At 46.5% G+C, this 12,747-nt stretch overlaps 1 protein-coding gene across 20 annotated transcripts in view; it reads left to right on the forward strand.

Moving 5' to 3' along the window:
* Window positions 1-12,747, forward strand: part of RBFOX2 (RNA binding fox-1 homolog 2) — a 177,389-nt gene that overhangs the window by 107,453 nt on the left and 57,189 nt on the right. For 19 of the 20 annotated variants that reach the window (XR_003927128.1, XR_003927129.1, XR_003927130.1 and 16 more), the window contains one exon: window positions 6,304-6,528. Coding sequence is in view for 16 of the 20 variants with exons in the window: in XM_030040475.1 (XP_029896335.1) it covers window positions 6,304-6,528 (225 nt within the window). In the remaining 4 variants the exon portion in view is untranslated. Of the gene's footprint in view, window positions 1-308; window positions 369-6,303; window positions 6,529-12,747 lie in introns of those variants that run through there. The other variant, XM_030040473.1, reaches the window with a different exon arrangement.

The raw sequence follows: 12,747 nt of genomic DNA on the forward strand, positions 1-12,747 counted from the left end.
TCCTCTAACTCCTTGCCAAGCCGTTTCAGCACTCTTAACTGGGAACAAAACTAACCTGACAATAAAAAGCAAGTCTTTTTTTTTTTTTTTTTTTTTTCCCTGGGATATGTGCTGAAACGGCTCAGCGGAGGGCGGACAGAGTGCTGTGGCTGGCAAGGGAGAGAGGGCAGGAGCGCAGAGCCGGAGGTGGGACGGCGGCAGCTCCGGCCAGAGCCCCTCTGGAACCACGGCTGAGAGCGTGAGTCCCACCGGAGGAGCCCTGGGAGGGGAGGCTGTGTTGGAAGGGGCTGGGAAGGGGAGCCTGCCGGAGAGAACCCCAGCCCATGTTCCTTATTAATTCTTTTGCTCCTAGGCAGCAGCGTTGTATGGTAGGACCTTTCTCTCCTGTCTGCGTACAGCCGAGGAGCAGCGCTTGGCCGCTTCTGCAGGAGGCTGTGACCTCGGTTGGAAGAGGGATGGTGTGGTCCCCGCATCCCCCTTGCTCACAAGGATCTCTTTCATGCAGAGAGCTGAGGACAGGCAGCGGCTCCAGGTTGAACGATCGCGTCAGGCTCTTCAGATCCGAGCTACAAACATTTTTGCTGTTTACGAAAGGGATTAGGTTAGCGCAGAGAGCAAACAGTTGCAGCTTGGAACACACGCTGGTCTTCACAAACAGGTTAATTGCCCCTGTTAGCTGCAAGTCAGTTGCTTCAAGGCTTCATGAAACGAGTTCGGTGAAGGTGTACCTATTAGAAACCCCATTCCAGTAATAGGCTGTGCTGGTTTTGGCTGGGATAGAGTTAATTTTCTTCATAGTAGCTAGTATGGGGCTCTGTGTTGGATTTGTGCTGTGAAAACTGTTGATAATGCTGAGATGCTTTCGGTAGTGCTGAGCAGTGCTTACAGAGCCAAGGGCTTTTCTGCTCCTCACCCAACCCCACCAGCCAGCAGGCTGGGGGGGCACAAGGAGTCAGGAGGGGACACAGCCGGGACAGCTGACCCCAGCTGACCCAAGGGATATTCCAGACCATTGGATGTCATGCCCAGCATATAAAGCTGCGGCAAGAAAAAGGAAGGGAGTATGTTCGGAGTGATGGCGTTTGTCTTCCCAAGTCACCATTATGCGTGATGGAGCCCTGCTTTCCTGGAGATGGCCGAACACCTGCCTGCCCATGGGAAGTGGGGAATGAATTCCTTGTTTTGCTTTGCTTGCATGTGCGCAGCTTTTGCTTGACTTATTAAACTGTCTTTATCTCAATCCACAAATTTTACTTTTTTTTTCCCTGATTCTTTCCCCTATTCCACTGTGGGTGAGAGCGAGCGAGCGGCTGTGTCGTGCTTAGTTGCCAGCTGGGGTTAAACCATGACATAGGCGTATACTCATATCTATCCCAATGATTTGGGGGTTACCAGAGTTGAAGGGCATATTTAAGAGATTATTTGATGTTTACATGCTGTAGCATTTCTCTGCACCTCTCTCGGGTGCTTCTGACTCGCAGCAGGGTTATGGACAGCACAGACCATTTACCTGGTGGCAGTTTGTATGGAAATGCCTGTACAGCAATTGTACCAGTTTAGCTTTACCAGGATTATAATTTTTACTTAGTTGGTTATGCTTTAATATCTATGCATATTACAGTGTACCAATACAGAAGGGATCTGGAGCTGCATTGCTATAAGGCTCCTTTCATATCCCTGTTATTACACCCCTTTCTCTAATGAGCAAAACAAAACAGCCCTTCACAAAATAGACTGATCTTTGACAGTTTTATGGGAGTAGGAGGCTTTTGTGTGCGTTTCTGGTGTTCGCTCTTGGTGCTCCAGTGCCGTGATCTTGGATCACCACCTGCTGTCTGCTCAAAGAATTCATCCTATGTCGCATTTGCTGAGCCACGTTGCTCCTCGTTGAGATATTGTCCCCAGCTCCCACCCTTCTGCAAGTTACCGCTACATGCGGTTACTTACCGTTCCTCGGCTTAGCTTAGAGCTACAAAGTTTGTTAATTGAGTTAGAGCTGCATAAACTCTTAGAAATGTGTCTCCATTAGGGATTTTTCACTGGTTTAGCTAATTTGTTTTTTAAACAAAACATGGGATGGGTTTGTACTGAGCTGTGTAGGCAAAACCCTGACTTAAGGAATGAAGGTGGCACCTGTGAGGACACGACTGGACCTTTGTAGGGCTGAGAATAGGGGCCTGAAAGGGGAGCCCAGGTGGGTATCCCGTATCCCTCTTGTGCCCCGAGGGCTTGGGTGCTGGTGAATCAGATGTCAACATTTTGCAAGAGGGGAGCTGCTTTGAATTCCTACCTGATGTGGATGAGTGATTTCTGTGGGAGCAGAGCAACAGAATGAATCGAAAACATAAGAGTTGCTGGTTTTGTTTGAACTATAGGTTACCGTACGTTGTACTGAAGTTTTTTCATTTTTTTTTAAGGAGCATTTTTTAATTACATTGAGTTCCAGTTGCACTGAACAGCCTTTCCCAGTTTGGTGAGCATGGGGTGGCAGCTAGCATAGTCAGAGCATGGCAACAAAAACTCATGGAGGGAATCGGTTAACCTGGAACTGCTGAAATTATTCCTGCAGCCACGTGTCCCTCAAGCGCCTCTCCTGGATACGGCCAGCCACCCTGCATTGTGACTGAGAGAAGTGTCTGTCTGGTCCTGAACATTAGTTAAGATTTATTTCATGCCTTCACACAAGTTGCAGCCGGGCTTTCCTAGTCCTGTGATGGCATTCTTCCGTGTGTTTGGGGATGGTGACTACTCTTGGACATAGCCATCTCGGTCTGTTGTTGCATTTGAGTCAATGTTTAAGAGTATTTCATGAGCTAAAACAGGCAGGATTGGCAATGCAGTGCAATATGTTGTCAAGATTGGACAGACAAAATACTTTCAGTTGAGTCTCTCTTCCTACATAGGTACCTTCACCAGGAAGTTTGGGGGTTTCTCCATGTTCTTTGTACCTCCTGAGAAGTGGGAAGAGCAGTGCTTCTGACTGCAGGATTTTCCCTGATGGGTTAGAAGTAGGGAAAGGAGTTCAGGTTCTATGTTTGAAGATAAATTGGATTTCCATCCCCCCGCCCTGTGTTAGTTCTTGAAAATATGAAGTGTTGTGTAAATGTTGAAATTTGGTAGAGTAACAGAAGAGGTAGAATCTCCTCTGGGTTTGGAGGATATCAGTATGCTGCGAAACCTGCAGAGATCTCATCGGGAGTCCTTTTCTGTAGACACTAGTGGAAACAGGAAAAAAAGAAATTCTACAGCATCAAAGGAAATTAAAATAACCAAAAAAAATGAGAAGGGAAACGTGTACATAATCATATCAAGAGAAAAATAATTTGACATACAGATGCTTCATGGGATGATGAAACCTGGACAAGCATAATGGTGATAGATCTACACTAACCTGAGACATTAAATGAAGGATACATTTGTAATAAAAGATACGATTTTTGTATGTTAGTGCGATTGGGGGGGAGGGAGTGTGACAATGGTGTTAAAAACTTTTCATTCTGCATCAGAAATCCCTTATTTGAAAATCTTAGGAAGGGCAGGGAGAAGTAATAAATAAAGTTACCAGGATATTTTGGCTTGTGAGGTGTGATTAAGCTCAAAATAAATATGTATCATCAAAACGCCACAAGCAACAGGAGAGAGCAAGCATTTTTAATCCTGCAAACATTTGTAGATAATTGAAGAAGGGAGAGAAAATATTTAAAAGGGTGAAACGCATTTAAACTGGAAGGAACAGTATTAACTGAGGGGTAAAAACGTTGAAAATGAGATTATATAAGGTTTATGGGCTGGCATTTTAAGTGGTCTGAGAGTGAGATTAAACCAAATGCTGGAGTATGTCCTTTGGGGAGCAGGCCTGCACTGTTGAGAGAATGGCAGAATAGGTTTTGTTTGTGGCTAATTAGCATTCTCTTCATCCTATCCGGGGTACTACTGGCTTGTAAATATAGCTTGTTTTAAGAAAATTGGAAGTAGTTTCTGCTACTGCATGTTTCCTGGGATTACTCTATCGATTTCTGAAATTTAAAACGAAAGAAATCAGTTTCATATTTAGCTTCTATTTTAACACAAGGAAGGGGCAGACAACGTGGGCTGTATTGGAAGCACACAGACAATTGGATATCATGAAATATTGTAAGCAAAAGAGCTTGAAAAGGAGGCAGTATGTGGACAGAGTGGAGCTGTCATGGCAGGGGATAAACAGTCTGAGTAGGTGAGCGACGGGGTTGCTGATACCTGGTTTGCAGCGGGATAGCCATCGTTCAGCCTCTCCTCCCTCCCGTTTGTAAAACTCGCCCTGCGGATCTTGATGATGGTTTAGGTCGAGTCAGAAGCTCTTTGCTTTGAGGCCGAGAGTGGCAAAGGAGTCAGCAGAAGTGGGGGGCTGGTAGAGCCGCCCTCCTTTTGGAGGGCGGGGGGGGAACCCTGTCCTGCTTTCAGAAAATGCGCTCGGTGTGTGAAAAACCTCCGCAGAGCTGCTAGCACGCGACACAGGGCTGCAATGGCTCGGGGGAGCGCGTGCAAGGAACCGAGCGCTGGCCGTGGCTGGCATGCTTGCCTGAATTTTTCTTTCTCAGATAAGGCTGCGGAGTTTTGTGTTTCTGCAGGCAGCGAGGCTTTGCAGCGGCTGGACTTTAGTTAATGAAACCGTTCGACGCGGGCCAAGGCTGCAGCTCAGCTCCGCTAAGTGGTATTGAATGCCCTTCCCTCTCCTTCTCCCCAGCTGCGGGAGCGCGTGGCCACGTGGCCCCCAGGGGAGGCAGACCAGATAGACTAATGTCAGAGCAAATTTGGGATTCAGCCAGTGTCTGACTGACCCGGTGCTGGCTGGAGGTACGCTGCATTTATCATTGTTTCCTTCGCCCGGAAGGGAAAACTGCAGGTAGGCTGATAAAGGGACTGAAAGGTTTGTCCGGCTTCACTGGAGGTCCGTCAGCCCCTGCATGCTCTCTGCTGAAAGGCTGCTTGGTAATTCCCACTCTGCCTTTCCTATCCGCAGGATAAGGTCTGCTTCTCTTTTACTCCATTGATTTAAGCGTGCTGGTGTCAGAATAGGCTCGAGCACCTCCGGGCTTTGTGGGGGAGGACCCAAGGCTGGAACAGCAGCCAAAATTTAAAATCAGGATTAGTCTGTTGACACATACATAAATCAAACAGCCCTCCTATCATAAATCTTTTCCGTGGATTTTTTTTCTGCTGCGGCGGTGGAAGCGGTAGGAGCGGTGCAGCAGCCTGGGCTTCCCAGGGTTGGGTTTCAATGTCAAGGCTGTTCTCCTTCGCCCCAGGTGGCTGAATGCAGCTCCCTGATCCCCCCTTGGTGAGACCCCTGCAGCAGCTACAGAGCTGCATGCTTTCGTGTTAGATTTGGGTGGTTTTCAGGCATGGTGGGGTAGGTTTTTTACTGCCTTTTGGGGATATCTTTTGCATGGTCAGCTGCCTGTTTCTGAGTCATCTGGTTAGTGTCAGCTACATCTAAGGCAGTGCTAAAAGCTGCTAAGAAGTCCACTGTCCTAGCATAGAGGTCTCTGTGGGATACCCTAAGCTGAGGAAGGAGTGGGTAATTAATGCCTTCTGTGATGGTAGTGATTCTCAAGACTGGGGAGAGAGCGAGTATGCTCCAGGCTTGTGTTCTCAACTCAGGTCCCACAGCTCTTCGGTGTCTTCTGCACAGGCAGCACAAAGCAAATGGGATATTCTAGTGACTGGTACCTGAGCACCCGTGCTCTGTACTCAGTGCTGCCAGAGCAAGGGAGGGGGCTGCTGCACAGATCGGTTTTAAAATGAGTACTTCTTTCTGTCACTGTAACACAACAGAGGAGAGTGTGCTCTGAACCACACGAGGTGCTTGCTCGTGAGCAGAGCCATGAGGGTCAGGCTGGAGGAGATGGACCCAGATACGGTACTTCTAGGCATATCAAAGAACCCTGTTCTTCTGTCTGTGTTTCCTTCTGCATTGCAATCTTTCAGTGGCTCTTCCCCCTTCCAAAATAATGCCTTACTGTGTGCAAAGCCTCGTGTGAGATTACAGGGATATGCAATTTGCAAGCCCCATAATTTGTTCTCCATATGGCACCTGGTAGCGAGAAAGTTGCCCCCAAAAGTTTAAGAGAACAGTATCATGGCTCAGAGGAGCGAGGCACGCTCTTTTTCATAGAGAAGATAATAGAAGAGTGTGCAATATTATGGTGGTGGTGGATGGGCTATTCACATGAACATGAGTGTGTGTGTATATCATTTCTCAGGCTGATGTTTTGATCCATCTTCTGTAGTATAAAGCTGTTGTCTCCTTTTCTCTTTCTTCAGGGTAACCAGGAGCCAGCAGCAACTCCTGATGCAATGGTGCAGCCATTCACCACAATCCCATTTCCGCCACCCCCACAGAACGGGATTCCCACAGAGTATGGGGTGCCACACACTCAGGACTATGCAGGCCAGACCAGCGAGCACAATCTGACGCTCTACGGAAGCACGCAGCCGCATGGAGAGCAGAGCACGAACACGGCCAGCACGCAGAATGGATCTCTTGCAGTAAGTGCAGAAGGGTGCAGAGCCAGGAGAGCAGCACAGTGCTTTGGGAAAAAGCAGCCATTGATTAGATTGCTGACTGCTTCTTAAGTATTGAGCAAATCAGCGGTAGACTTGAAAAGGAGAGAATTATAAACAAAACACAGCTTCTGACCTTTCATTACTAGGTTTCTGTCTTTCCCTTTGTGCGTGTTCCCCTTGTAAATAGGTGTCTGCGAAGAGCAGTAGTACTTGGGACCATGGTGTTTTTGCTATGGTGGCATTGTCCAAAGACAGTGCTTTACAAAAGTGTTAATTACCTTATGTTAATTGGCAGATGGTTCAAATGAATGTCATGGAGGCAAATTCTGGGAGGTTGACAGTATGAACGATTAGGGTGAGTGCATGCGTTGTAGGTGTAATCCCAGAGTGGTTTTGTTCTCAGGAAGTTAGCAGAGTAGAAAAATACTTTTCTTTGTCTTTCTGAAGATGGCAGGGAGCTTCAGGGGACAAAGATAGGAGAGGACCTCTCAGCTACTGGGCATCCATTTGCCAAACAAAGATTTTCACCACTTTATATATTTTTTTGCTTTCTTCTTCCCATGGCCTGGAACTGGCACTGGGCAACATGCTGGCAGATTATCCCAGGAAAAGCTTTATCCACCCTTTAAGCCACTTGTTAAGACTTAACTTCCTAATAAAGAGCCTTATGGTGAGAGCCTTCGGTGCTCAGGGGCGGATTTAATCTGTTAATGCTTTCAGTTTTACTTGTAGTTGGGTGTTTGGCTCGTAGAGATTATTTTCCCCCCAGTAAGTACTGAGTGAATTCAGTGCCAACGATTGGAAGAACTGATAGTGCCAGCTTGAGTGTGCATGGTTCCCGGTGTGTGCCTCTGCTCCTTCTGCAGTGGGAAGTGGCTGCATGGTTGACACCGCTGGTTATGACTTTGATAAGATATCTTTGAGTTCATCCGGGGAACGCTGCAAGTTCAGCATCTTGAAGAAGAAAAAGAGCGCAAACCCTGTAAAGCACATCAATAGTGTGTAAAAGGAACCTCAGATGCCTTACTCGGCAAACACGCGCAATGTAGATGAGAAGAGATCAGGCTGGAAATAAAACTTAGAGCTGGTGCAGTGTGCAGAAATGCAAGTCACCATTTTAGTACCAGATTGTCTGATGTTGTTCCAGCCCGTAAGATCTGGGCTGCCTGTCTCCAGCAAACAGCTATCTCGAGCACTGCCAGTTGGATGGGAAAGCTGGAAACGGGGAATAAAACAGGGCAGTGGCTTTCCCCATGTATTTTTGCTGTTCCCATCCTTGCCCAGAGCTTAAGAGTGTTTCTTTTTAATGGAAATGATGCGAGCCTTGACCTTGGATATAAGCTCTTGCCAACCCTCCCGCTTCTCTTCCATATTAGGAGCCATCTCCGTGGCACTGCGGGGCCGAGCTCTGTGTTTCATCAACTAATGCCGGCTCCGAGGAGCCCACAGCGCGCGGGGAGGCTGGCTAGCCTGCGAGGAGGGACTGGGAGCCCATCTGTGCGGAGGGAGCGTTGCTGGGAGACTGCTGGGAGGCAGCGGTGTTGCCAGGAGGCTGCGGAGGGAGCCTGACTGGCAGGGGTTATCCGAGAAACAGGCTGAATAACACGTAACGCTTGTACTGGCTGTGGGAAACAGGTGGGCACGTCTGGTCTGACCATTTGACGTGGTTAAAGATGTGCGAGCTGAGCGTGCGGAGTCGGGCTCGCAGACTGTAGCTGGCCGGGAAAGGGTAAGGGCGCAGACAAGCGCGTTGCTGCTGCTGCTGTGGCTGGGACTGATCAAACCCGGAGGATCCCACATGGTGGCACGTGAAGAAATCCAGGGGCAGGGGGAAGGTGCCTCAGCCAAGGGCCTTTCACGTGCCCCGGCGTCCTGGATCTTCTGAGTCCCTTTATCTTTCTGCCTAGGACTCCTTCTGTATGAAGTTATTTTGATTCTGTGGGCTGCCTTGGGATGTAATTGCTTATAACTTTTCTCCGTCTCGGTATGCTGATTAATGGTGTAGGAACGAGGGGAAGGAAGAAGGCTCAGTAGTTACTCAAGCTAAAGCATGCTATTAAAATACAGCAGGACGGGTTGGTTATTTCACCTTGAACATCTGCAGCTAATGTCAAGCATTTTGTCCCTCACATACGCTGGTTGTTACTTGTTTGATATACATGTTCAGTCCATGTGGACTAGACTGCTATGCTTTAAGGCATCTTTTCCTTTCACCATTTTGTTGTCTTGCTCAAACAACAGTGCTAACTTTAATACAGCAAAAAGTCGTCGTGAGTGATGTATGATCCTTCCCTCCCATTATTGCGACTGACAGGCGCAGCTGCTGTCATGTGTGTGAAGGCGATACCCCAGACCGAACAGCCGGTAGTTTTTTTAGCTGCAGGCTTGAAGCCTGTGCTCCCATGGGATAATTCAGAAATTCCTTCAGCCAGACAGATAAGGTCTCTCCTTACTTTTAAGAACAAGGCCTGTGCTTGATCCAGTTGGCAGGACAGAGTGAGATAGCGAAAGGTGTGCTCAGATGGCGGGGCTTTCCTACTTTTCAGGCTGGTAGCCTTTAGGATAATCGCAAAAGTAGCAGAGAATTTGGGGTGGTTTAAAGGTCCCTCATGGAAAGGGGAGCTTCATCTGGTTGGTAAGATGTTATGCAGCAATGTCGTGGGGTCTATACCGGGGTCCCTAACACACTGGGCGGGAGCACCATTTCACAGAAACTCTGCAGATTGTGGTGGGCAAGTCAGATTGAATGATTTGAGATCAGCCGTGGTGTCTGAGTTGATAGACAGTGTTCTGGAAGCCTGAGGTCAAACATCAGCAGTGAACTTAAGTAAAATAAATTTTGAGGATCAAAGTCCATGCCTTCCTATGCAGTCTGAAAGCCCTGAGCAAAGGGGGAATGACTGGTTGGTGTCATCAGCTAAGGACAAGCTTGGTTCTGGAGGTCTGAGTAGCGGAAAGCATTTAAAGCTCTCAGAGCAGGGGCATGGAAGAGAAATTGGCACAATAGGTGGTGTAATACAAACAGCTTAATATTGTGGAATCTTTTTTTATTTTAGGATCAAGCCTCATCTGTGGGGCTTTGTTTCTTGCCTGGCATGTGGGTCTCCTGGTCTTCATCTCCAAGCATCTGTCCTTTCTCTTGATACTGTCCCAAAGCACAGCTGAAAAGACCTGGATTAAAAATAGACTGAGGTATCGGACCATATTTGGCCTACTCGGTCTGCCTGTTGCAGCCCGTCTCTTAAACCATTGACGCTCTGCATTTCACTCTTACGGTGCTGGGTCTTCTGGTTTCTTCCCCCTTCCCCCTTCGTGGTTTACATTAGTGCGCTTATCCCTAATGGAGACGCCCAGCACAGATAGCTGCAAGTGGAGATGCTAATTAGGCTGCAGTACCTCTGGCAGCTGAGCTGATCTAAAGATTCACCGCTGTCAGAAAGGAGAGATCTGGCTCCAAGCGCAAACTCCCACTCCTATTTACTGGCTCTGGCATTCCTTACGTGAGCCACTTTAATTCACTGACCTGGCAGAAAGCTGTCCAATTCTTTTGCTGGGTTAATGAATTAGAGCAGCTCTTGGAGGGATCCAGCAAATGCTGTTGTTGCAAGGTAAGCGTATGGAGTGCATGGCCAGAAGCCGAGAGCAATTGTCAGCTCTCTGCATCTCCTGGTACTCTACCCGTGGAGGGAAGATTAATCATCCGCTGAACTAAAAAAGCTTGCTTGATAGTAAATGCAATGCACTTAATACTGTGAGCTGATTATTCAACTCATTTCTCTTGTTAATGTCAGAGGGAAGAATTTGTGTGTCTGTATAAATTATGGAATGCAGCTGGAGGTACAGAAGTAGAGGAATAAGTTTATGTAAATTACTGTGCATGAAAATGGCAGGTGCTGTCGCCTTGGTGTTACGTTGTCATGAACCAATATAAAGCATTATTTAATTACAGAGCATCGCGTCTCCCGGCTTCTTGATCTGCCATACCGAAACATATTTAACTCATCTGCTATACCATAAAGGGATGTTGCCTTTCTCATTTCTTACAGGAAACACATCTGTGGTGGGGGACCCCTATGTATTGTGTTCAGAAGCAAGACAGGGGAGCTGCTCGGTCATCCAGCTGTGCCCCATACATCTAGCAAGGGTTTGGAAAGAAGGGAGCCAACGGTATCAAGGGTTCCTCAGCTGACTTTTGTAACACATGGATGATGTTATAATGATTACTTTCCCTTGGGTACTTCTTGCCTAGTCTGAGATTGCAGAATTTTCCTCTGTAATTATTTTTGATCACTTTAGTAATTAAAGCAATTGCTCATGTGAGGTATTTCAGGTGAAGAGTATGTTTAATGAATATCCTCACTTATCTTTTGATACTGCTGAGCAGGTAGACACGAGGAAGAACTAGCTTCGAATAAGTAGCTAGCTGCTGATTGTTTGGCCACCTCAGCTTGGAAATTGCTGTCTTGAGGTAGTAAACTCTGACATTTAACATCAGGAATTTGCTTTGAGTATGAGGCAGATTATTTTATTATTTTGAGTATGAGGCAGATTATTGTCAGCACTTGTAGACTTGTGTCTAGTGAGGCAGATCTAAAAATGATTTCGAAAGAGAAATAGGAAATAAATCAGCAAATATCATTATGTTAGAGTATACAGCTGAGGTACTTCTGCATATCTCTGAAAGGTTATGGCAGATCTAGAAGTAGTACGGGGAAGGATAATAGTGATGATGAAAGGGATGTAGCAGGTTCTTTATGAGAAGAAATGAAATCTTCACTTATGAAAAGAGCTGACAGGAACGAAGGCGTATGACAAGTACATAGAATATTGAATGGTATGGGAAATAAAATAGGGAACTTTCCCATTTTCACTTACTAGGGCGCATGCAGGAAATAATTGGGTGCCACGTATGAAAAAAACCAGGTTTTTGTTTCTTGTTTTTTCCATATAATGAAGAATTTAGCATTGGAACTCTTGTCCATAGGATGCTTTGGAAGTTGAGACATCAAGTGGCTCAGTTTGCTGGAGGCTGTGCTGGAGAAAAATCACCAAACGTTTGCCCTGTTCTTACATTCTTCCACAGATGCCACAGATTTGGCTGCTGTCAGAAAGAAGATAGTGGGCTGGATGGATCTTAGTCTGTCACGGTGTGGCTGTTCTTCTGCCACTGTCAATGGAGCGGTCCAGGGGTGACCACTAGCTCGGGAAGTCTTGCTGCTTCCTTCGCCTTGTCAGGGCATCCCTGTTTTGTGAGGAATGGGCTGGAACTGCTGACAAAGGGTTTGACGTTCTGACCAGCAGAGCAGGCCTTTCAGGAGGCTTCATTTCACCACTTCATTGAAAGGGAAAGGAAAAAAATTAAAAAGAAAAAAAAAAAGGCACCAAAGAATCCTATTAAAAAATGCGGCTCAGCAAAACAAAGTAATTTTGAACATCATGACATGGAAAATGTTATCTGACATATCAGAAGTGTCTTTGTTGTGCAGGATAGGTAGCAAAGCTTCCTATATGCTTTCCTATTTTAGGTTTGTGCTCTGACTTCAGGTGCGGTGTATCTTTATTTAATGAGGAAAGTGAACAAAATGACTTAAGCTTCAGTATGTCTGAAAACAGGTAGCTAACAATCAGAAAAAATATGCCCTGAATTAATCTGACTGTACTGAAAATAGTTAAAAGCCTAGCAGAAATTATTTGGTACATCCTCAGTGATTTTTTTTGTCTGGTTTTTGGCATACAAAGTACTTTTGCACGTTGTTAATTGTGCCTGTAGTGTAGCCCAGTTCTTTTTTTAATATAACACTGCTGGCATCTCTGAAAAATCAAGTACGTGGATATAATTCTAAAATTAAGTTTGCTGCTGTTGAAAGGTGATTATTAGCCCTGCGGTCTTCTGTCTGCTAAACAAGTGTCATTTAAGCAGCAAAAGTTCCCATGCCCTTTGCTCTTGGATGTGTAGGACCTCAGCCCTACTCTGGTAGAGCGTGGTGGGGCAGGAGAGAGGGTGTGCGTCTAGTGCCTAACACTTCGCTCGTTTTGCCACCGAAAGGGCTCAGTGGATATCTGTTCACTGGTGGGTGACTGGTTGTTTTGATGTGGGTTCTTCACTGGAAGTTGCAGAGATCTTCCCACGTTGTTTGTACTCTCCTTTGCAGTGGGAAGATTGCCTTCTGCCAGTCATAGCTTTCAGTCCTTGTCTCCACA

Source organism: Aquila chrysaetos, chromosome 17, assembly GCF_900496995.4.
Source record: "Aquila chrysaetos chrysaetos chromosome 17, bAquChr1.4, whole genome shotgun sequence".
Classification (NCBI taxonomy): Eukaryota; Metazoa; Chordata; class Aves; order Accipitriformes; family Accipitridae; genus Aquila; species Aquila chrysaetos.